At 44.5% G+C, this 25,134-nt stretch overlaps 1 protein-coding gene across 7 annotated transcripts in view; it reads left to right on the forward strand.

Moving 5' to 3' along the window:
- ttn.2 (titin, tandem duplicate 2) overlaps window positions 1–25,134 on the forward strand; it is a 268,791-nt gene that overhangs the window by 155,504 nt on the left and 88,153 nt on the right. For all 7 annotated transcript variants that reach the window (XM_041807290.1, XM_041807295.1, XM_041807291.1 and 4 more), the window contains 34 exons: window positions 865–962; window positions 1,068–1,236; window positions 1,352–1,621; window positions 2,548–2,814; window positions 3,002–3,280; window positions 3,821–4,229; window positions 4,342–4,466; window positions 4,735–5,001; window positions 5,108–5,377; window positions 6,558–6,857; window positions 7,677–7,979; window positions 8,179–8,366; window positions 10,032–10,146; window positions 10,672–10,959; window positions 11,162–11,313; window positions 11,738–11,885; window positions 11,981–12,280; window positions 12,373–12,660; window positions 12,913–13,209; window positions 13,678–13,864; window positions 14,043–14,158; window positions 14,242–14,541; window positions 14,630–14,929; window positions 15,014–15,119; window positions 16,026–16,222; window positions 16,309–16,614; window positions 16,712–16,865; window positions 17,120–17,244; window positions 17,331–17,449; window positions 17,532–17,712; window positions 18,093–18,395; window positions 21,298–21,804; window positions 21,890–22,192; window positions 22,433–22,589. In XM_041807290.1, the coding sequence (XP_041663224.1) occupies window positions 865–962; window positions 1,068–1,236; window positions 1,352–1,621; window positions 2,548–2,814; window positions 3,002–3,280; window positions 3,821–4,229; window positions 4,342–4,466; window positions 4,735–5,001; window positions 5,108–5,377; window positions 6,558–6,857; window positions 7,677–7,979; window positions 8,179–8,366; window positions 10,032–10,146; window positions 10,672–10,959; window positions 11,162–11,313; window positions 11,738–11,885; window positions 11,981–12,280; window positions 12,373–12,660; window positions 12,913–13,209; window positions 13,678–13,864; window positions 14,043–14,158; window positions 14,242–14,541; window positions 14,630–14,929; window positions 15,014–15,119; window positions 16,026–16,222; window positions 16,309–16,614; window positions 16,712–16,865; window positions 17,120–17,244; window positions 17,331–17,449; window positions 17,532–17,712; window positions 18,093–18,395; window positions 21,298–21,804; window positions 21,890–22,192; window positions 22,433–22,589 (7,894 nt within the window). The remainder of the gene's footprint in view (window positions 1–864; window positions 963–1,067; window positions 1,237–1,351; window positions 1,622–2,547; window positions 2,815–3,001; window positions 3,281–3,820; window positions 4,230–4,341; window positions 4,467–4,734; window positions 5,002–5,107; window positions 5,378–6,557; window positions 6,858–7,676; window positions 7,980–8,178; window positions 8,367–10,031; window positions 10,147–10,671; window positions 10,960–11,161; window positions 11,314–11,737; window positions 11,886–11,980; window positions 12,281–12,372; window positions 12,661–12,912; window positions 13,210–13,677; window positions 13,865–14,042; window positions 14,159–14,241; window positions 14,542–14,629; window positions 14,930–15,013; window positions 15,120–16,025; window positions 16,223–16,308; window positions 16,615–16,711; window positions 16,866–17,119; window positions 17,245–17,330; window positions 17,450–17,531; window positions 17,713–18,092; window positions 18,396–21,297; window positions 21,805–21,889; window positions 22,193–22,432; window positions 22,590–25,134) is intronic.

Here is a 25,134-nt window from a genome sequence, read left to right on the forward strand (position 1 = left end):
GTCGTTTGAGGTCGTTACAGAGGACGGTTGCTGCTTGGTGAGGTGAGCTGTTGAAGCTTGAATCAGACCAGCTGATGGCATCGTCTGCAGTTGAGTTTGGTAAATCACAGCAGCTGGTTTTTGGACCTTGAGATAAAATGTGAAATGGAGGGAAACCCTTGCACCTCGCAAATTCTACCCACTTTTCCAAAAGTTCCCAACACAGGGCAGTTAACAAACAGGAGCGCTTGTTTGTTTATATGTGTATGAGACCGAGTGGTGATGTGTGGCTCACGAACGAGTCTGTTCAACGGGTCGGCTCTTTAATATGAATGACAAGAGCTGGCTTCTGTTTAAGAGCCAGTTTGCTTTCTTCCATTTTTCTTTTTATTTAATCCACTTTTCAAAAGCCAAACTGGTACCAAATGTAGAGCCGTTTGGGGGCCAAAAGACCGGTTCTTATTACTGAGCTGAGCCAGATGATCCAGACCTCCAAAAAGAGAGTGATTTCCCATCATAAGGAGCGAGGCTGCATGTGGCTCACTGTGGAAAACCAAGAAAGGTCAGGGTTTACTGTGAAAGATGTTTCTCACTGTTCCTCTTTGAGCCAAAAAACTTTTACCTGAATGTGTCAGTATTGTCAGGACCAAAAAGTCCCTCAGAATATTAATATAATATTTTTCCCAGTTTGACCATTTGTCACCGCCATACACAGCACAAAACATTATGTGTTGATGGCTCATCTCTGTGCAGACATCTCTACCTGCCCCCCATCTGGAGTTCTTCACTGTTACATCACTCCAAACAACCTGTTGCATAATTTCTTGCTTTTAGAGCTCACATGACTGATTCGCTCTCTAAACATGTCGTTCCTTGTGTCCACAGCTCCACGTATCGAGTTCTCGAAGCCGCTCCACGATGTCGAGGTCCGTGAGAAGGAATCTGCCAGGTTTGAGTGTGAAGTCTCCAGAGAGGACGTCAAAGTGAGCTCACCGGATTTGTCTCTTTGACCATGCAGACTGTAAATAAAGGGTGAATAACAAGAATCAGTATTCCTCTGAGGTTTTACTCTTGATTCTGCCTCTCAGGTCCGCTGGTTCAAGGATGGAAGTGAAATCAGAAAGGGAAAGAAGTATGAAATTATCGCTCAAGGCCGCCAACACATCCTCATCATCCACAAGTCAGTGTTCGATGACGAGGCTGAATACGAATGTGACGCTAAGACCTCCAAATCCTCCGGCATGCTCACTGTCGTCGGTAAGAAAACATTTAAAGCAAATATTCTGTTAGTAAAAAAACATTGCTCCTGGTAATTGAACGCATCTATGTCACGGCCAGCTGACTCTAAAGTCTTCTGTTTCTGTCTCTGCAGAGGAGGAGGCCAGGTTCACTAAGAACCTGTCCAACGTTGAAGGAACAGAGACGGACAGCGTGAAGCTGATCTGTGAGGTGTCCAAACCCAGCGCTGATGTCAGGTGGTACAAAGGAGACGAGGAGTTGCCGGAGGGCGGACGCTACGAGCACATTGTGGACGGAAAGAGGAGGATCCTGCTCATCCAGGACCTGAAGCTGGCTGACGCCGGAGAGTACAACTGCAGGCTGAGTCCTACCATCAAAACCTCTGGAAACCTCAAGATTAACGGTACATGTGGTTTGTTGTTGAATCTGAATGTGCTGTAGAAGCTTTAAACCGCACAGATGGATCAACAGTCTAAGACAGGGCTGTCCAATTTGGGTCCCGCAGGCCAACTTTGGCCCACGAGCTATTATTTTTGGCCCGCTGCCTATGTTTGAATTTTTTCTTTTTTTAAATTATTATTTTCCCACTGCCAGCAGTCTAAATATTTCTTTCGGTATTTATTTATTGTTGCACTTCCTCTCCTGACCACAAATTAACATTGTGTTACATTGGGGGAAGGGTGGCGCTGTTGATCTCCTGTCAGCTCAGATCTGGAAGCCCATGACCAGAGAGTGAGTCAGTGAGAAGATGCTGGGGTTATGGCAGAGATGGAGCGTGTGAGGCAGTGGCACACTGATAAGAGAAAGTTTCAAAATAGTTGGGAACATGAGTACTTTTTAATAAAACTGATTTCAAGGCGGAATGCCCAATTAGTATTTGTGACATATGGATGTTCAGTAATTTCATGCTGTGAAACATAAGAAAGAATAGTGTTCTTCATTTTCATAATTACTTTGTATGAGTTATTATTTTGCACAGTTATGCTATAGGCGTATTTAATTTCATGCACTGCAACATAAATGTTGAGTTTTGACCCTCCACCCTGATTCATTTCTGACCCTTCACTGGAAAGAATTTGGGCACCCCTGGTCTAAGAAAAAAAGCGTTTTACAGAAAGATAATGGTGGACCAAGGAAACATCCCTGAGGTTTTCCAGGATCACAGAGTTGGAAATATTTGCATAATTGTTTTGGTCAGTTTTACCCATTTTTTCATGAATTTAAATTTAAAATGGTAAAATAACTCAAATTACCAGTTTGGAAGGTCCTCTTTTTCACAGTCAGCTTGGATGTGGCCTCTGATCTCTCTCGGATCTTCTCATATTTCAGAGCTCGCTGCCGAGTTCATCTCCAGACCTCAGAACCAGGACGTGGTGGAGGGCGAGAAGGCGGAGTTTACCTGCTCTGTCTCCAAGGATACCTACGAGGTGAAATGGCTGAGAGACGGCACAGAGCTGGAGGCAGGAGACAAGTACCAGATGGTCAGTGACGGAAAGAGACGGACCCTGGTCATCAAGGACTGTGAGACCAAAGACGAAGGCGGATACGTGGTGATGATTGGGGCGACCAGAGCCAGCGCCGACCTTACCGTGCGCGGTAAGCCCCACCTACAGACACAAAGAGACCATCAGTCCACTGACATGGTCCTGTTTTAGTTCTGACTCAATGATTTTATCCATTTTTGATTTAATTGTGTGATGAATAATCTTATATCAGCTTTAGTAAAAGTGCCTGTAGACACAGTGAGGCTCATTGTTGTCCTCGTTGTCTCATTTCCCTGCAGAGAAACTGAAGATCATCACTCCTCTGAAGGACACTGAGGCTAAAGAAGGCAGTGAGATCGTCCTGAACTGTGAAGTGAACACAGAGGGAGCAAAGGCCAAGTGGCTGAAGAACGAGGAAACGATGTTTGAGAGCAGCAAGTACCTGATGGTTCAGAGAGACAACGTCTTCTCTCTGAGGATCAAGGATGCCCAGAAGGGAGACGAAGCCAACTACAGCATCAACCTGACCAATCAGAGAGGAGAGCAGGCCAAGAGCTCCTGCAAGCTCAGCGTGAAAGGTCAGTAAGAAACGCTAACAAGTCAACTCCATGTAGAGGCTCAAAGGATCATCAAGTCATTTATCATTACATCCTGGTTTAGTACTGAAATATTCAACAATCAAACGGGTTTAAGAAAAATACATGGAAAGGAAAATGGGTGAATGTGTAGGGAGTCATCTAGTAATCCTAAGGATAAATTTCTTATCTATTCATCTTCAAAACATCTTTTGTCTTCATTTAAAGCCTTGTTATCAGTAATTTTTCATGAGAATCCACCATCACCCTCTCAATGGAATGTAACAATCCAAGTGCCTGTAAACTTGCAGTCATATATTTTATTTTTTTGATGAACATGACAGTTTAAACTTGAGATGGAATTGAATAAAGACATAGAGAGATATTCCAAAAAAACAACACAAAAGCACATATCACACTTTTTGCCGCATACTTTAATCCCGTCACACATCTTTGAGCCAAAAAAAGGCTTACTATTTTAGAACCAAGGATGGAGGTCAAAGTGAAAATGTAGGTGTCTGACATTGTGGTTTTGTCTTCCAGAGGAGAGTCTGAGGATTGTTGTTCCTCTAGAGGACATCGACACTCAGGAGAAGAAGACCGTCAGTTTCTCCTGTAAAGTCAACCGTCCCGGCGCCACGCTGAAGTGGATGAAGGCGGGCCAGGAGATCACCTTCAACAAACGCATCGTGTACAGAGTGGACAAAGAGAAGCACACTCTGACCATCAAAGACTGCACGCTGGCAGATGAAGGCGAGTACACCGCCATCGCCGGAGACAGCAAATCCACCGCCGAGCTGATCATCAGCGAGGCACCTACAGACTTTTCCATGCACCTGAAGGACCAGACCATCACTGAATTTGAGGACGCAGAGTTTACCTGCAAGCTGACCAAAGAGAAAGCCGAGGTTAAGTGGTACAGAAACGGACGTGAGATCAGAGAAGGACCAAGGTTTGTTTTAAACAATGAGGCTCTAAATTTATTTATATTATCTTAAATTAAGACATGTTGGATTATTTCTTTTTCATCAAAAATGATATAAAAGCGATGGTTTATTCCCCAGATATATCTTTGAAAAGGATGGAAATATGTGCACCCTGCGTATCAAAGAGTGCAGACCTGATGATGAGTGTGAGTATGCCTGTGGAGTGGACGAGAAGAGATCCAGAGCAAGGCTCTTTGTTGAAGGTGAGCCTCTTTATTCTTTATGAAAATACTTATGTTTATGGGATGAACTGAATCTAAAGAAGGCATTTTTCACAATTAACCTTTAAAGTTCAGTATTTAAGTTTTCAAAGAAGCAAAGAAAATAAAAAGAACAGGACCAAAAGTTGTCCAAGTGTTGATCTTATGGTACTTCACATCATAACTCAGCAGTTACCCTTGGATATGACATTTAACAGCCAATCTCTATACCCTGAATGTTTTAGCTGAAGTCTTCTTCAATCTCCTGCAGAGACCCCGGTGGAGATCATCAGACCCCCACAGGACGTGTTTGAACCTCCAGGCTCGGACGTGGTGTTTGAAGTAGAGCTTAATAAGGACAGAGTGGAGGTGAAATGGTTGAGGAACAACATGACCGTCGTCCAGGGAGACAAATACCAGATGATGAGCGAGGGTAAAATCCACAGACTGCAGGTCTGTGAGATCAGACCTCGAGATCAGGGAGAGTACAGAATCATCGCCAAGGACAAAGATGCCAAGGCCAAGCTGGAGCTCGCAGGTGAGGCATCGCTGCCTTCTCTTAGCTGTATTGTTAAAATTTTATCCAAAAATGTCTGCAAAAAGATGAAACTGAATTCTTTTAATATTTGTTCTTTGTCCTGCAGCCGTGCCTCAGATTAAGACCACAGACCAGACCTACATCACAGACGCCAGGAAGCCCATCACCATGGCCGTCCCCTACAGCGCCTACCCACAGGCCGAGGCTGACTGGCTCTACAACAACCTGAGTCTGCCTAGAGACAACATCCACACATCCTCTGACCGCACAGAGTACCGTCTGAAGGACCCCATGAAGGCCGATGAGGGCCGCTACAGGGTCATCATCAAGAACAAACACGGAGAGGGAGAGGCCTTTATCAACCTGGAGGTCATCGGTGAGTCCTCTGAGACAAAACTGCTTTAATTCAGGCTTCACTGAATTTCCTGCAGATAATCACAGGCTGTTTATGCTTGTTTTCTACTAAATGGATTCATACAACGGCCAGTTAACACATTTTTAACGGCCCCAACCAGTCACATTAAGTACATAACACCAATTACTGAATTTTAAAGGAAGTTAAGGTATGATCCACACTCATGAACAGGGGAAAGTCGTCATGCACCAACATGAATGAAAAAGACGTTATCACCCATACAGGAATGTATTTGATAGCATGAAGGGAATCAATGAAAGCTTTTGACTGAAATACATCATAAAGCAATACATGATTAAGTCTAAGGCATTTCAAGAATCAGGGCCAGAGAGAAGAAGAATTCCAGGCTTATTAAGTAGCTGAAATCTCAGAGGACAAAGGGTGATTTGGAAAAACTGAAGCCATAAAGCTTAGTTGTAGGAGCTTCTTCTGACTAGACCAAAACCTTCCCCTAAAGCAGTGTTTTATGCATTTCCAAAGAGGTGTAAAGTCCCTTCTATCCTGCTGCTAAACAAATCAGAAAAGTTCAGCATTGTAGCCTTACTTAACTCTTTTTGTTGACCTTTAAGATCACTAAATGCCTTACCTCTGGTGCTGAAAAATGAAGCCTAATAACTCCAGTTTTGGCCATTTGGCCACATCACAACAGCATGGCTTCACAGCAAATGAGGGCGGAGCCTAGACCATCAAACAGAAAAGACAAGGAGTGAATGATCTATAAGCTTTAAAGGATGACATCATCAGCGGTAAAGGATGGGATGTTGGTGAAGCTGGGGATGTTGGGGGCTTTTCCCCTTTATTTTTGCCAAATAGTAGACCATAGTTGGCAACTTTTGGAAAAGTGTGTAAAACTGGCACAGAGTTTTCTCTCACTCCTCACCAGCTCCACACACTTCTCCAAAAGTGCCGACAAAGGAAAGTCAACAGAAAATCCTTTAACTCATCTGTGTGGTTTGAAGAAGGAAGGAAGGTCCTTCAGTCACTCTGACACTAGCTGTAGAAAGTATGGGACAGAAAGCAATAAGGACAAGTGTCTAATCCCACAGTGGTCAGAGACAGAGGGCCCTGATTGGTTCATCCTTCATTGACTTCATCTTTGTTTTCCCCTCGTCACTCATGATGTAATGTTTTCTCTCTTTAGATGTCCCTGGACCCGTGAAGAACCTGCAGGTGGTTGACACCGCTGACGGCGAGGTCAGCCTAGCGTGGGAGGAGCCTGAGAGTGACGGCGGCAGCAAGGTCATTGCCTATGTGGTGGAGAGACGTGACATTAAGCGTAAGACCTGGACGTTGGCCACCGATCGTGCAGACAGCCCCGAGTACACAGTGACCGGCCTCCAGAAGGACTCCATGTACCTGTTCAGAGTCTGTGCCAGAAACAGAGTCGGCAGTGGACCAAACGTGGAGACTGACAAACCAGTGCAGGCCAAGAACAAGTTTGGTAAGGATGACGGGATATCTGGAAGTCTTGAGATTTGATTCCAGAGATTTTTCTGGTTTAAGAAGGTCGAAGGAGAAGGTTTAAAAAAAAGATAAAAATCAGAGTAAAAAGAAGAAGTTGCAGGCTAAGGATTGATCCCTGATGTACTCCAGAAGATAAATTCAGCAGCCAGTAGGATGCAATAAATATGTTTCAAAGAGCATTCACACAGCAAGATCTGACAACATCACCACTAAAACACGGGGCTCCGTTTAAAAAAAAAAGTCCTTCCAGGACTGAGTGATGGATTTGGAAATTCTCTTTTCTCCTGATTATTCCGTATCTGATCCAGATGCAGACTTTAAGAGATGACCAAATCTAGATTACTAGCACTTTGAACTGACTAAATCTAACAAATAGGTTTGGCAAGAAAGATTTGATATCTGGAAGTCTTGAAAAGTAGATTCAATTCTAGAGATCTTTTCAGTTTAAGAAGGCTGGGGAAGCAGGTTTGATGTGTTGAAAAAAGGACAAAATAGGAATATAAATAAAGAAGAATGGGCCAAAGTTTGATCCCCGGGGTCCTCCAAAAGATAAATGAAGTAGTTAGTGGTCCTCAGTCAGAGATGTTCACCAAGCATTAATAATTTAGACAAAGTTCAGCAATTCTAAAACTGCTGCAGATTACTATGAAACCAGGGCTGGTGCACGCTCTGGAGGTTTGATCAGAAGAAAAACCAGGAGTGGACATGGTCAGATCTGACAGCTTTCCTTCAGTCAGACTGTTATTGAACATCAGGGTCCAGCACTGGTAACTAAACTGTCCATCTCTGTTTTCAGACGTTCCTGAGGCGCCTCTGAATGTCATCATTGGAGATGTCAACAAGTTTGGCTGCACCGTCTCCTGGGAGCCTCCAGAGTCTGATGGCGGCTCTCCCATCACCTCCTACATCATCGAGCTGCGTGACAGGACATCTGTGAAGTGGTCGCCTGTCCAGGTGACCAAAGCCGACGAGCTCAGTGCCATCGTCAACGACGTCATTGAGAACAAAGAGTACATCTTCAGAGTCAAAGCCCAGAACAAGGCCGGTGTGGGCAAACCCAGCGCTGCTTCACAACCTGTTAAGATCATGGATCCCATCGGTAAGAAGAGCTTCATTGTTTTCATCATGATTTAATCAGAGACGACATTAGAAAGTGAATAAATCTTTGAAAACATGCAAGATGCATGACATTAAAGGACAGAATATAAAGCCTAAATGCATCCAATGCTCAAACATTCTCTCCATCTTCCTACGCTTTTGCTCAACAGATTTTTGTTTTATTTTGTGTCTTCTTGCAGAGCCTCCCAGTCCTCCTCTCAATCTGACCTGGCAGGATCAGAACAAGAACTCAGTCCAGCTCACCTGGGAGACTCCTCTGAGGAACGGTGGCAGCATGATCACCGGGTACATCGTGGAGCGCTGTGAGGACGGCAGCGACAAGTGGCTGCGCTGCAACGCCCGCCTCTGCCCAGACCTCTTCTACAAGGTACCAAAAACAAATAGAGCTGCTCTTACCTTTCAGCAATTTTTGGTTAAGATCATCACAGAATCACTGTTAAATTCAGAAGCCACAATCAAGGAAAAGGATTTATTGTTACTCAAGATGCTAATGATTAAAAACGTCAACAAATCCTTAGATGTTCACAGGAGGAGCTGATCTTGTCATTGTGACAACCCTAACACTATAAAGGACATGGTTCTAAGAATAAGTTCATGACTGGAGGGACAATCTCAACGTTTTACCAAAAAATAATAATCCTATACTTCTCTGTCATTTACTGAAAGCTGCGACTCTGCCCTTTTCAAACTCTGTCAAACCTGCTGACAGTTAAAATTGATCGCTCAGCTAAAAAATTAGATCCTGTTGGATCAATTTGGTTCTTTCTCTTGAGCAGTTGCCTCTCCCTTACTGGTGTAAATTCACTGCCCAACTCACCAAGCAGTCACTTCTCATCTCAGTTTTCTGTTTATAGTTTTCTTCACACACAAAATATGCAAGCTACAATATTTCCAGGATGTTTTCTGATGCATGGACCGTAAGTAATTGAACATGTAGTGTTAGTGCAGAGAGGCCCGATCAGGGGATCATAAACATATGGCAACCATAATCAGCTGACGGCCAGCTGATTTCCTTTGAAGCATGCTATTGGCTCATTGCACTCATGTTGCCATATTTAAGCTTCTCTAGCCTGCCTACTCTTTGCTGCTCTTGCTGCAAGCTGTTTTTTGCAGTCTTCCTCCACCCCAGCTACTCCTTCTGACATCACTGATGTCTGCTCTGCTCTGCTGCTTCCATTCCTGCCTTAGACTTTCCTTGTAGGTTCATAGAAGAGTAGGGGGATCCCAGAACAGCCACACAGCCACATATGAATAACAGCTAATAAGGAAGAAATACGCCTAGCTGCAGATCATCTGTGTTTTTTGACAACGTGGTCCTGACTGAAATATAGTTTGTGGTGACCACGTGCCTCTGTTTTAGGTTCCACAAACAGCATGTACGCACAGTGCTTAACAAATGTATCAGACCACCTGTCATATCTGTCTCAGAGACCATCCAGCATCAAGAAGTACTTTAATGCGGACTCTTTCATTTTCAATCAGCTCTCCACGTTTTACCATTTTGAACAGGAATGAGGAATTTCAAACTGAATTCACCTTTTTATACCCAAATTTGAGCCGGCTCACTGGGCTTCTCTGAGAAGTCAGAAATGAATCAAGCATAACATTCAACCACTAAAACTCATTTTTCTGTTCAGGAATGACAGTAAATAACTATAATTTGACATATTAATCAAGAAATAATAATGTGCTTTACTATTTTTTCAGTTTTTTGTAAATCAGTAAGTTTTAAAATTCATGGATAACAATACTAATTCTCTTTTAGCATTAAAAATATCATCTGGGTTAAAGAGCTTCTACATATTGGTGTATTAACCATTGCAGAGACATAAAAAATGATTTTGGTAATTACCAATGCTGTTAATTTAGGGCAGCTGTGGCGTAAACCTTACTTTGGGTGGTGGTCTTATAAATTTGTTAAGCACTGTACATGTGGTAATGCTAAACAACAACTCTTTCTCTGATTTAAATCTGACGCTCTCAGCAGCTTTTGGTTTTGATATGATCCCATTTTAAATCTTTGTTTTCTCAGGTGACTGGACTGAAATATGGAACCAAGTACAACTACAGAGTGTTCGCTGAAAACGCCGCTGGACTCTCTGGACCGTCAAACACCATCGGACCTCTGCTGGCCGACGACCCACACTGTGAGAAATGACTTATCTTTGATAGATTTAGTTTGTTCTGTCTTGCTCTATGTCTGTTCAAGGGAGTTAAACCAGATCTACATAGACGAACCCAACCATAGGATGTATGGTTGGACCACAGAGGAACGTTAAAAACCTTGATCTCCTTGGGACAAGCACAATGATTCCAATAAGACTAGTTTTAATGTCCACAAATTTTAACATTATACAGGGAATTTAACTTCAGCTATGGACATCATTAAAACTAAAATATTTAACTTTTAAACCAGTGAACAAGCCAGTATGATACATTCGAGCCATTATTGCCAATAGAAAGGAGCTTTTTCCTCAGTCAGTGGTGCAAGAGCACTGCTTTTCAGAGCATCTTTATCAGTTTATTTTAAAGGATTTTGGTGAAAAACTGACAGGCAGTTTGACAGCCAGCAAGGTTTTTACAGAACAACAAAACCAAGATACGATTCACTCCAACTGATATGTAGACACTGCTAATTTTGCCTTCCCATCATGCCTCTCTCTCTTCTCCAGTTGCTCCGACCTTCGACCTGAGTGCTTTCAAGGACGGCCTGGAGGTGATCGTTCCCCAGCCTCTCACCATCAGAGTCCCCATCACCGGGTACCCGACCCCCACGGCTAAGTGGATGTTTGGAGAGAAGGAGATGACCACCGCTGACGAGCGTGTCAGCCTGATGACCAAATCTACGTTCGTAGAGATGGTCGTCCAGCCGAGCGTCCGCCCAGACCGCGGCACGTACAGCCTGACACTGGAGAATGACGTCACGTCTGTCTCTGGAGACATCGATGTCAACGTCATTGGTATGTCATGAAATGCTTTCATCGGAATCTGTTTGCAATTATGATTAAATAAATCAAACAGACATATACTGGACAAATAAAACATTTGTAGGTCCAAACCCCTTCTACTGTTGTTTAAAAATATTGGACCTATAAATAAAACATTTGTAGGTCCAAACCCCTTCTGCTGTTGTTTACAAATATTGGTGTCTGTGTTCTACAGCTGCACCCAGCGCTCCTAAGGACTTTAAGGTCCTGGAGGTGACCCGACAGCACGTCCATCTGACCTGGGAGACTCCTGATCACGACGGAGGAAGTCCTCTGACCGGCTACCAGGTGGAGAAACGCGACGTGTCCCGCAAGACCTGGGTCAAGGTACGACATGATTCCACTTTTTAAAGATTCCACTGAAATCAGTGTATTTATGATACAGTTTGATCAACCACAATCCAGTATCATCGTACGGCACAACATTACATGAAACGATGTGATACAAGTTGATACATGAGGATAGGATTCAATACAGTAGATATCCATGCAACTCATAAGGAAACCACATTATTGGAGCCAATATCAAATGATATAAGATTAGATACAGCAAGATATGAGACAATGCAACACAATATGATGTTACAGCGTAGGATATAATGCAATATAGATCCATGAGACACCTCAAATGCAACATATTTCGATGTTTTCAGTCACATAAGCAAATATCAACATTCAATCAGAAATATTTTAGTTAAAACAAAAACAAAGAACGTTAAATTCAATCTCCATCGCTCTGTTCCTCGGTTAGGTGGTCACAGGTATCCAGGATCAGGAGTTCACCGTCACTGATGTGGTTGAAGGAAAAGAGTATCTGTTCAGAGTCACTGCCTGCAACAAATGCGGACCAGGAGAGCCGGCCTACATCGACGAGCCGGTCAACGTCTCCTCTCCTGCCAGTGAGTCACTCTAGGATTTTTTTCAGCAAATAAAGTAAGAAATCTTTGCACTGCTAGGTATCAACAGATTTCCTAACCCCTACCTCTCCCTCCAGCTGTCCCCGATCCTCCAGAGAACCTGAGGTGGAGAGACAAATCAGCCAGCGGCATTTTCCTGACCTGGGAGCCTCCAAGGTACGACGGTGGAACCGGCATCAGGGGATACAATGTGGAGCGCTGCCAGAGAGGAACCGATAAGTGGGAGCCTTGTGGAGACATGGTGCCTGAGCTGAAGTGCCAGGTGACCGGCCTCATTGAGGGCCAGTGGTACGCATACAGAGTCCGAGCCCTGAACCGCCTAGGAGCCAGCAGACCCTGCAAGGCCACCGACGAGATCCAGGCCGTGGATCCTAAAGGTACGGAGAACCACTCGTCGCCCCGTCCTTGTCCCTTAGGGCAGCTGTTAAACTTCACATAAACCTCTGAACCCGTCCTTTTTTCCCTGCAGAGGCTCCAGAGATCCAGCTGGACGCCAAGCTGCTGGCTGGTCTGACCGCCAAAGCTGGCAGCAAGATTGAACTCCCCGCCGAGGTGAAGGGTAAACCCGAGCCCCGCATCAAATGGACCAAAGCCGACCTGGTCCTGAAACCAGATGACAGAGTTTCAATCGACACCAAGCCAGGTTCCTCTACTGTCACAATCGCCAAGACCAAGAGAGACGACAGTTCCACCTACATCATTGAGGCCACCAACACCTGCGGCCGTGCCACTGCCACCGTTGACGTCAACATCCTTGGTAAGAACGGAGGAAGAAGGACATTTCTGTGGCGGCTAATTTCATAGTTGATGAAACTTCAGTTTAAGTTTAGTAGTCGGCTCGTCTAGAGTTTAGAAAACTAACAAGTATTGATAAAAAATTTCAACAAACTACAAATTCTGGTGCACACTAGTGAGAGTGATGATGATCAATCATGTAGTTAGCTAGTTACTGAAAGTCCTCTGAGAAAATACCCAGATAACTAACCTTGAATATTTTCTCCCACCATAGACAAGCCTGGTCCTCCGGCTGCTTTCGACATCTCTGAGATCACCAACGAGTCCTGCTTCCTGGCCTGGAACCCTCCACGTGATGATGGCGGCTCAAAGGTCACTAACTACATCGTGGAGCGGAGAGCAGCTGACAGTGAGATCTGGCACCGCCTGTCCTCCACGGTTAAACTGACCACATACAGAGCCGTGGGCCTGGTCAAGTTCAAGGAGTACGTCTTCAGAGTCTTTGCTGAGAACCAGTTTGGTGTTGGCCCACCGTCTGAACACCCCTCCATCATCGCCAGATACCCCTTCGGTAAGTCTCCCAACAAAAGAATTCGCTTTATGATTCTGGATTTGGTTTTGTTGAAAGATTCAGCCAGTGTGGTGTCCATGAGAGGCTGGCTGCAGAAGCACTGGAGGTTACAAACCGATTTTGTGTTAAAATGACCATTTTTACAGTACACTTTGAATGCTAAATGTGGCATACATTGAGTATGTCGTATGTTCTGAAGTCATAGTGTGCAGTTATGTGAATGTGAGAAATCCCAGGATGTTTACAAGATTGGCTAGATTTTTCAAGAGCCAGCAGGAGCTTGCAGGTCCAACTAAACTGTCCTAAAATGCACAGTGGCTCTCAGACTATATAATAGAGGAGCTCAGGCAATTGTAGACTGTAAACTTTTTAAGGCGGTTGGAGTGTCGCTAAATTTCCTAAAATAGGTTAACAGGAGGAAGAGCCCAGCAGACTGACTCAAACTTGTGTCTCCTGTCGCATCCTCAGACACTCCTGGAGCTCCTTACAAGCTGGAGCCTTCAGACATCGCCAAAGACTCCCTGACCCTGTCCTGGTACGAGCCTGATGAGGACGGAGGAAGTCCTATCACTGGCTACTGGGTGGAGAGATACGAACCTGACCACGACAAGTGGATCAGATGCAACAAGCTGCCAATCAAAGACACCAACTACAGGTGAGTCTCACACCTCTCTGCTTAGATCAACTTGTCTTATTCGTTGGTTTCCACTGGGTTGATGTGAATGAATTGTTGGAATGCTGCAGTATTTCTGATGTCTTTTAAACCAGTGAGGACTTGGTCCTTTTTGTGTCTATCAATCTACTGATCAATCAATCAATCTTTTCCCCTGCAGAGTCAAAGGACTTCCCACCAGGAAGAAGTACAAGTTCAGAGTGCTGGCTGAGAATCTGGCTGGAACTGGAAAACCAAGCAAGGAGACAGACCCGATCCTTGTCAAGGATCCCATCGGTACAGACACATCCACTTCAGCTACATTTAAGGATCTAAAACCCTTTCAGAGAACATAACACATTCTGCTTTAACCCTTTCAGATCCTCCATGGCCTCCTGGTAAACCCACGGTAAAGGACGTGGCCAAGACTTCCTGCTTCCTTATGTGGACCAAACCAGAACATGACGGCGGGGCCAAGATCGACGGCTACATCATTGAGATGCTGAAGAGCGGAACCATGGACTGGATCCGTGTGGTTGATAACGTCACTATCCTGGAGCACTTCCTAAAGGGTCTGATGGAGAAGCAGGAGTACTCGTTCAGAGTGAGAGCGGTCAACGTGGCCGGGGAGAGCGAACCCAGCGAGCCCAGTGACCCGGTCCTCTGCAAAGAGAGACTCAGTAAGTACAGTGAAGATTGAAAGAGAACAGGACATCTCAGACTACTGGCATGTCAAAATCCTCTCAATCTTTGTTTTTCCCTCCTCAGATCCTCCTTCTGCTCCTCGCTGGTTGGACGTGGTCAACATCTGCAGGAACAGCGCCGATCTGAAATGGACGGCCCCTGAACGTGACGGTGGCTCTAAGATCACAAACTATGTGGTGGAGAAGCGTGATGTCAGGCGTAAAGGCTGGCAGGCGGTTGACACCACAGTGAAGGAGCTGAAATACACCGTGACACCTCTCAACGAAGGCTCGCTCTACGTGTTCCGCGTCGCTGCTGAGAACGCCGTGGGTGTCGGCCCATTCTGCGAGCTGCCCGACTCTGTGCTGGCTAAGGACACTTTCAGTAAGTCCCCAGAGAAGTTTTTGTCATTAAAATGGTACGTTTATTTCCATTACACACGATTATAACTGTTAATGCCCGTTACAGCCACTCCTGGACCGCCGTATGCTCTTACTGTCAACGCTGTGACCCAGAGATACGTGGACCTGCAGTGGGAGGCTCCTCAGAACGACGGCGGTAGACCCATCCTCAAGTAAGTATCACCTCAAGTCTGATCCATGATTCTGAGCCAAAGCTACGCTGAGACTACAGCGTATTACATTTACTCACATCACTGACTACATTTTTTGTGTACTTGTACTTTTTCTAGTTGTTTTTACAATCACTAATTTTACTTTCACTTAAGTATATTTTTATGGAAGAATTGTACTTACTACATTTTTTAAAAAGCATCAATTACTGAGTCAAAAAGGAAAACTAAACCCTAAATGAGGAGGTCCAAGCTTTCTAACAATAACATGAGAATGTCCGTTATATCGGCCTTAATTCAGTGGCACACAGTGAGAGAATGATTCTATGTCCCAAAACAGCAGCTGTATTTCTCTGTTTTTCTAAATGTGGGACTTTACCTGAACATTCTGGTTGGAGATTTATATTCTCATGTTGTTATTGCCAATAAGGAAAGACCACATTTTACTGACAACAACTCCTTGGTAGCCGTTTACAACTTTTACTTTTAAATACTTTTTACTTTTACTTACAAAAGTTTGTACTTTTTCCACCTTTGGTAGAGTATACTGTACGGTCCGCTTAGCCCTGAACCCTACACAGATGCCTACGTATGCCCCTGCTGTTCACCTCTTCAAAAATATAACTACTCATTTAAATAAGAACAACTATGGATAATTAATATGACTTGGAGGAGTAGATTAATTCAAGCTTACATTTTCATCCTGGTGCAGCCAGGTTTCAGTTAAAATAAATCAATAACATTTTCTTACATCAGAACTATTAAAGATTTAAACCTGATCACATTTATTTGTCTTACCTGCTGTCAAAAATGTGCAATATAATCTGTGAAGGTGCATCAGCAGGTTTATCCTTCATACTGTTACCTCACTGTAAAGGTATTGACCTCTCCGTGACTCCGCCCCCTCAGGTATTGCATTGAGAAGAAGGAGAAGCTGGGAACTCGTTGGACTAAATGTGGAAAGACTTCTGGTCCAGACTGTAAGTACAGAGTGACAGATGTCATCGAGGGAACTGAAGTCCAGTTCCAGGTCTGCGCTGAGAACGAGGCCGGCATCGGTCACCCAAGTGAACCTACCGAGATTTTGACTATTGAAGACCCCACAGGTCAGTCCAGGATTCTTCAAAACTCTTTTCTTTTTTTAAAAAGAGAGAGCCAAAAAGTCTAAATCCTTCTATTCTGTCTCCTTCAGGCGTCCCATCGCCCCCCATTGAGCTGCACATTACTGGAGCAAGCCGGGACTTCCTGTCCATCGCCTGGAAGCCTCCACAGAGGGACGGTGGTTGTCCAATCACTGGCTACCACATTGAGATGTGTGAGGCCGGCACAGAGAAGTGGATGAGGGTCAACTCCCGCCCTGTAAAGGAGTTGAAGTACCGCGTGGAGGAGGGCGTGATCCCTGAGAAGGAGTACATCCTGAGAGTGAGGGCCATCAATTCTGCCGGAGTCAGCGAGCCCTCCGACATCTCTGAGAATGTCTTCGCCAAAGAATCTGACTGTAAGAGCGTCTACAGGGCTCTAAAGGGTCATGTTTGCTCTGCTTAAATCTCTAAAGCCTAGTACTAAAAGGTGATGGGTTTTTTTTTATGTTCAAGGTAACCCGACCCTGGAGTTCCAGACTCTGGACCTGGTCGTAGTGGAAACGGAGAAGATGCACATCCCAGTCCCCTTCAGAGCCGTCCCTTCACCCAAAATCACCTGGCACAAAGATGGCAAGGAGCTGAAGGCCGATGAACGCCTCGCCTTCAGGTATAAATAAGAAATCTGAGTGTTTAACTGATTTATTTTTTCATCTAAAGCAAACCTTAAGTGAAGAGGTCACATCTTCATATTTAGTGCAATAGCCCTGATTTTAGATGAGGGCATCCCAACATGAAAACATGAAGCTTAAAGCAGCATTCTACAGCTGATTTGTTAGTTTAGTTAGCTGTTTTATGTAATTATTTTAGTAAAATTCTGTTGAAATCAATCGTCTGGCTGATGGGATTGATTTTGTCCTACAGGAAGGAGTACACATCCTGTCACCTGGAGGTAGACAGCAGTGTCCACGCCGATGCAGGACAGTACAAAGTCACTCTGGAGAACAAACTGGGATCTGCCAGCGCTACCATCAACGTCAAAGTCATCGGTACCAGATCAAACACTGATTTTATGTTTTTTTATGTGTTTGATGTGATCTATAGCCTTGTCATCATTCTGTCTGTTTGTCCTCAGGTCTGCCTGGCCCCTGTAAGGAGATTGTGGCATCTGACATCACAAAGAACTCCTGTAAAGTTACCTGGGATCCTCCAGACTACGACGGAGGCAGCCCCATCGTTCACTACGTCCTGCAGGTCAGACGGGGCTGCATGTTTTTATCTCTGAGCTGTGATAAATCAGATGGTGAAACCTACCCCTCTGTTTGTGTTCCTGCAGCGCCGTGAGGCTGGCAGGAGGACCTACGTCAACATGATGTCTGGAGAGAACAAGGTAAGCTGGACTGTCAAAGACCTGATCCCCAACGGAGAGTACTACTTCAGAGTTCAGGCCGTCAACAAGATCGGAGGGGGAGAGTTCATCGAGCTCCGCAACCCGGTCATCGCTGAGGACCAGAAACGTACGATTGAAGCACTTTATTTTTCTTATAACCCATAAAAGCAGTTTTTTTTACTTCATCGTTGGATAGTTTTTATGATGTTTCTATGCATGGATGAGGGCTTAAAGACTGTTTTGCAGAGGCCTGCCCTAAGAAAGTGATGTAAAGTTTTAAACATAGGCTTTGAAGGATGCTTTCACTTTAGGTATACAGGCTGAATCTGAGCAAACTTGGCCCTAAAGTCCAGTTTTATTTGATCGGCATCATCCAGCGTTCACACTCTAAGAAATTAGACCTTTATTTGACAATAATAGAAATATTTAGCTCCTATTAGATAATTTTCTCACTGTTCCCCTGTTTGTGCCTGAGAGGAATCTAACATAATTTTCCTTCTCCTCCAGACGCTCCTGATCCTCCAGTGGACGTGGAGACCCACAACCCGACCTCCAGCACCATCACGCTGACCTGGAAGCCCCCGATGTATGACGGCGGCTCAAAGATTATGGGCTATGTCCTGGAGAAGCAGCAGAAGGGCGAGGACAAGTGGGAGAGGTGCAACGACTTCCTGGTTCCTGTCCTGTCCTACACCGTCAGAGGACTGACAGAAGGAAAGAACTACGCCTTCAGAGTCAAAGCCGAGAACGCCGCTGGGCTCAGCGAGCCATCACGCAGCACGCTTTACGTCAAGGCCTCCGACGCCGTCGGTAAGGATGATAAAAAGACTGGACAATGTTAGAACAAACTGAGAGTCTGATTGTTAAAGTAAACACAGGGAAGCTTTTTTATAGGCAAAGAGGTGAAGAATGTTACCCCAGTTTACAAAAACAAAAGGCAAGGCCAGCTTTGTTCCTGCGTTTACAGTCTTTATTTGAAGAATAACTCGTCAACAGCTGGATATCGACATGCAGCTATAGGAATTGCAGGGTTTTGTTTTTTCAGATATGAATTTCCCTTTTAGGCTAAAATAAACCCAATGTGAATGTACAAAGTCCAGTTCAGAATTAGATTCACAAAATGAGTTAAACTTGCACTCTGCATAGTTTTTAAAGCCTAATAGTTCACAACGGTGCAACAGGGGGAGATGACATATCGTTTTCATAGTAATGACTCCCCATGCTTTGGTGTTCACTTCCTCTTTTATGCTGTGTAGATGCGTATAGCGTCTGATTTAAATGAGGACAGCAATAGTGAGTCTCTCACTGTGGTTGCATTTCTGCTTTTTTCAAAACATAAAAAAATGAGAGGATCCAGACCGTTGGAGCTGTCCGTGGGTGCTGTTGTTTCTCCTGGTTGTTTCCAGAGCAGTACTGGCATTCAGAGGAGTTGGGGCTGCCTTCACCTACTGAGATCTGGATCATTTGTCTCAGCTGGTCTTTCAGCTCCCATAAGTCTCTTCATTTGGTGCCATTTTAGCTCAGTCGACTTCTTCTTTAGCAGTATCTGTAAGGTCTTCTACCTCTCAGTAGATATTGTAATCACAGCTGAGAATAGCTACTGCACAAAAAAAGTTTCATACTTTTGAACCTTTTATCCTAAAATGCTTCAAAAACTGGATGAAAGCTGAGATTCAATGAGCTGCAAAGATCCATGTTGTTTCAGCCTCTTACCCAACAGTGCAGTGTATCTAGGCCAGTGGTTTTCAATCTTTTTCCACCCAAAGCACACCTAAGGTTAAGCCAAAATCTCAAGGCACACCATATTTAAATCGATACAAAATAGACTTTTTAAATAATGTTATAGTCAAGATGGCCTATAAGGGGAGATAAAAGGGTTAGGTTAGCTTTCTGGGGCCCAGCCAACTGGGGGGTCATGGAGACGGCAAAAGGTGTCAAAAATGGGTTAAAAGTGATGAAAAGCCATGGGTTGAAATTGGCAAAAGCTTGTTGAAAGTGTCAAAATGGTGGCATAAATGGGTTACAAGTGGCCTAAAAGAATAAAATGTTGTAAAGGGTGGTAAAAATGAGTTAGAAGTGATAAATAGGGCAAAAAATTGGTCAAACAGAGGCAAAAGTGGGCAAAAATTGGCTAAAGGTGGCATAAATGGGTTGAAAAAAGTAAAAAAGTAAAAAAAAAGTGGCTAATAAATCACAAGTGGCAGAAAGGTAGCAAAAAAGGGTTGAAGTTGCTAAAAGCTGGTATAAAGAGGTTAAAAGTGATGGGAAAAAAATGGCCAGAAATAGTAAAATTGAGCAAAAAGGCAACAAAAATGGGTTAAATGTGGAAAAAAGTTCCAAAGAAGTGGCAAAAATGGGTCAAAAGTAGTACTAAGAAGTGGCAAAAATGCTAAAAGAAGCAGAAAAATGGTTTAAGTTGTCAAAAAAAATGGCAGCATGGTTAAAAAATTGGTTAACTGGGTTAAAAATAGCATAAATTCATCATTTAAACACCAATTTCAACCCATTAATAGCTTGCCATGCTTTTCAGCTCTTAATGAGTTAACTGTTAGCCGGGATGCTAGCACCAATGCTACTGATCCAACACACATACACTGATATCATCAATAAATCCCAGCTGGGTAGGTCGCATTCTCTGAGGGTTTTCTTGGGTCTAGCAAGATATGTGGGCAGGCCTGGTTACAGTACTTGCCATAAAGTTGTAATAACATAGTGAACAAATTCCCAAGGCACACCTAGACTTGCCTCAAGGCACACTAGTGTGCCTTGTCACAACATTTGAGAACCACTGATCTAGGCACTCTATCCACCCCTGTGTCATGATTGTTTAAAATCCTAAAGCACTGACTCACAATTTCTCCGTTTACTCCTCCAAGAAAACAGATTTATTTGGACATTTAAGAAAACACAGCAGAAGGCAAAGATGAGGACATAATTGAAGACTGAATTTAAGTCCCAGTTCAAAGTAGAAAAAGACACCACATTTTTACTGATGCTTGTCAGGATTTCTGATAAATTCCTCCATTCTACGACCAAGAATATGCCACATTCAAACTTAAAATCTGTTAGGTAACCCCTTAGCCTGCCTGATTAAAATGTTATATGGTACTTGATATAAGTGTTAAAACGTGACAACATGTTAGATGGATCCTGTCCTACCATCAACAACTTTAACCCTTGAAAAGACAGATGAGAGTCAGATGGGCTTCTCTGCCACCTTTGTTGTTGACAAAGCTGGTATCATTGGACTTCCTGGTTTTTATTGGTAATTGGTGAGGGAGAAGAAAAATTGATGAGCAGTACTGCTTCCAAAAGTCAATACGTAGCCTGAGACTCAGTGACTTCCTCTCTGGACTCCGAGGTGCTGATTGGCTGTTGAGACACATGACGTGCCTTATATTTTAAAACAGGTGATTTGACAACACTGTCAGCTAGTCTGATTTGAGCTGCTACAGCAGAATTTGCACCCAGCAACATTCTCAGACAGTCCTGTTGCATTGTGATCCTTTGGTCTGAACTGGACTTGAGCATTTAAGCCAATGATGATTTAAAGACTACTTAAAAAGTGTAATTTAAAAGAAATGAAAGCTGACATAAGGAGGTTAGATGTAAGAAACAAAAGCTAATAAGCATTAAATACAGCATCTGACCTGATAAATCTGACATGTAGGGCTGGACTTCTTTTAACTTGTCCCGTGTTCATTTCTCTCAGATCCTCCTAAAGTTTTCCTGAGTGGCAGCCTTCAGTCCGGCCTCAGCGTGAAGCGAGGCTGTGAGATCTGCCTGGACGCCAACATCTCCGGCTCACCGTACCCCGAGATCACCTGGTACTGGAACAACCAGGTGATCCGCCCCGAGCCGCTCCGCAAGAGGCCTGACAGACCCCTGAAGAAGAAGGTGGAGAAGAAGGAGGAGGAAAAGAAGAAGGAGGAGGAGAAGAAACCTGAAGAGGGAGCAGCTGAGAAGAAGGAGGAGAAGAAGGAGGGCGAGGAGAAGAAGCCAGAGGAGGAGAAGAAGAAGGAAGAGGAGGCAGCAGAGCCCGAGGTGGAGGAGTTCGACTACCCGACCATCAATGAGCGTCTGACCATCAACAACAGCCGCAGGGGCGTGTCCTCTATCATCATCAAAGACTCGTACCGCGCCGACCACGGCGTCTACATGGTGAAGGTGGAGAATGACAACGGCATCGCCTCAGCAACCTGTGAGGTCAACGTTCTTGGTGAGGATCTGCTCCACCTTTTCTCTGTCTGACATCAAACCATCATTTGTAGAACAGACCAGCACTGTTATTCCTCTGTCCACAGATACTCCAGGGCCTCCGGTCAACTTCAAGTTTGAGGAGGTCAGGAAGAACTCTGTGATCTGTAAGTGGGATCCTCCTCTGGACGACGGTGGCAGTGAGATCCTGAACTACTCTCTGGAGAAGAAGGACAACTCCAAGCTGGAGATCGGCTGGAGCAGCGTCACGTCCACGCTGAGAGGGTGTCGCTACCTGGTGCCCAAACTCATCGAGAAGAAGGAGTACATCTTCAGAGTTCAGGCTGAGAACAAGTTTGGAGCTGGCCCTCACTGCGTCTCCAAACCGCTTATAGCCAAGAACCCGTTCGGTAGGATTACACAGTTTTCAACATTTATAGTACTTTATTTTCCTAGGATCGTTGGGGTTGGTTTATACATTTTATCAGGAGACTTAAATGTAGAACCATCACAAACCCAGATCTGTAAAACTGGTATGACTCTAGTCTTGGTCACACAGGGTTGCATTCTGCATGGAGCTTTATCATTTCCCCATGGGTTCTCTTCACAAAGTCCCTCATTTTTCTGTCATCTTGTCTCTTCCTCCTCAGAGCCGCCTGAGGCTCCAGATAAGCCACAGATCGATGACATGACAGCACACAGCATGCTGGTCACCTGGAATGAGCCCAACGACAACGGCAGCCCCATCGTAGGATACTGGGTGGAGCGCCGCGAGATCAACAGCTCTCACTGGACAAGAGTCAACCGGTAGGAAACACAGCAGTGAGCCTATAACCAGAAGGAGGGTGCTTGGCTAAAGCCAGATTATACTCCTGTGTTTAAGCTGCACTGTAGCATATACCATTGGTCAGCCCTGAACTCTATACAAAGGGCATGAAGCCGACTGGCACCTTTTCAAGTGCTACCATGCACCAAAACAAGGCAGGCAGTGAGCCCCGGGGACTGCCACTCTCTGAGTAATGTCTGCAGACGTACTCTGCACTCTGATGTCAGATAAATGTCTAATGAAAGATAAGATCTAATGTTAGGACAGTCAGCTCCTCGTCCATGTCTCTCCAAAAATTCCCTGTCCTCTGCCTCAGCTGATTCCCTTTCCATCCCCTCTGTGGTCTCATCTCTTTTCTTTGCAGTTTAATCGGCCGCTGATCAATATCTATCAGCTCCAGCTCCAACAGAATAGATTCCCTCTCACTAGTCACGGTTTCTCTGACACAAACAAGAAGGAAATGTGGCTGAAGGACCGGGAGCTGGCATAGAAATAACACTCCATAACATAAAAACATGGCACAGGATATATTTAATCTCAGCTCTCTTATTTTAGGATCATAGGGAGCCAGCATTGTTCTTGCTGGAACAAACATCTTACGCGCTGTAGGGGTGTTTTAATCCAGATTTCACTGTCTTTAGTCCTGGATAATTAACAGAAGCAGACTGTGGCTGTCTCTCTCCAAAGATCAAAACTTTAATCCCTCCTGTCTGTTAGCATTGCAGTGCTAAAGTTTAGCAAGTCTGTTGATAGACACGGCCTATTCCTGCCACAATAAAAGCCTACAGTGCTAAGCATTATTGAAGAATTTTATTCTGAAGAGCAATATCTGTAAATGGAGTGATTTCAGCAGCAACTTAATGCCAAAGATGTCTCATACACGAAATGATGAATGAAACTGAGACTTTTTAGCTCTGAACTGCCTGTTATGACATAAATGTGATTGTTTCTCTGGTGGCTGACACAGAGAGCTGAAGGTCCAGCAGAGCAGACGGATGATTCCTCCATTTAGGTTGGAGCATTTCTTAAAATCGAAGAGGATCATTTCAGGATATTTCTCCAGAGAAGGGAAGAGGATCTTTAATTTTTGTTAATGTTGATCTGAGTCCTTATTGATAACACTATCGATACTTTCTATAGTTTGGTGGAAAGACAAAACGAGGACAAATATTCACACTCAAAGTGGTCTTAGCTGAGTAGTGCTTGAGTTAAAAAGATTCAGTCTGTCGCATCTATTCTGTATCCCTCAAATACAGTACAATTATATTCTTCATATTCAAAACTATATTTATTGAAGTTTCCGAATCCTGCCAATTTCACCATGGATTTCTACCCTGGATTAATATTAACAAACAGGACTTGCTGCATAGTTTTGGAGCACTTTTCAGCATTTATCTGAAGGAGAAAACTGTCCTAAGCCGCTGGAGAGAGTGACATGAGTGTCTATTACTCCCAGTACAGGCATCTGTGATTGCATGCGACTCAAAGGCCGAGTCTTTTTCCTCAAGCCGACAGTTGAAGACACCACATTCTGGTTTAATGTGATGCACAATACACATATCCTTTTAGTTTATGTTTCCCTTGAAAGAACTGATTTTACACCAGTTATATCTTAAAATGACGTTCAGTCACAGAGCCTGTGAGGCTCAATTGCAGCATTGATCAGCTAAAATATTACTGATTTTCGGGTATTAGAAAAATACAGAACCGGGTCCTTACAGATCCGGGTTTTGATCCCCATCCCTATTCTTGAGTGGGCAGGGCATAAGCTCATTCAACTGACACGCTCACACCATCCTAGAGTAGATTATACTGCCTCATTTTTCATGATTTTGAAGCTTAATTTTATAAACTTAGAGTTATGTATGTATGTACTGACATTAGGCCTGGTGGTTCATAACACAAGACCCCCGGGTCTTGTTCATGAGTGAAGGAAGAATGGAGCGGGAGATCGACAGATGGATCGGTGCAGCGTCAGCAGTGTTGCGGTCTCTGCATCGGTCTGTCATGGTGAAGAAAGAGCTGAGTCCAAAGGCGAAGCTCTCGATTTACCAGTCGATCTACGTTCCCACCCTTGCCTATGGTCATGAGCGGTGGGTAGTGACCGAAAGAACGAGATCGCGGATACAGGCAGCTGAAATGAGTCTCCGCAGGGTGTCTGGACTCTCCCTTAGAGATAGGGTGAGAAGCTCGGCCATCCGAGAGAGACTCGAAGTAGAGCCGCTGCTCCTCCGCGTTGAGAGGAGCCAGATGAGGTGGCTCGGGCATCTGGTCCGGATGCCTCCTGGACGCCTCCCTGGTGAGGTATTCTGGGCAAGTCCCACTGGGAGGAGGCCCTGGGGAAGACCCACGACACGCTGGAGAGACTCTGTCGCTCAGCTGGCCTGGGAACGCCTTGGGATCCCCTGGGAAGAGCTGGATGAAGTGGCCGGAGAGAGGGAAGTCTTGGCTTCCCTGCTTAGGCTGCTGCCCCCGCGACCCGATTTCGGATAAGCGGAAGAAGATGGATGGATGGATGGATGGATG

This window comes from Cheilinus undulatus, linkage group 15 (assembly GCF_018320785.1).
Source record: "Cheilinus undulatus linkage group 15, ASM1832078v1, whole genome shotgun sequence".
NCBI classification, from domain to species: domain Eukaryota; kingdom Metazoa; phylum Chordata; class Actinopteri; order Labriformes; family Labridae; genus Cheilinus; species Cheilinus undulatus.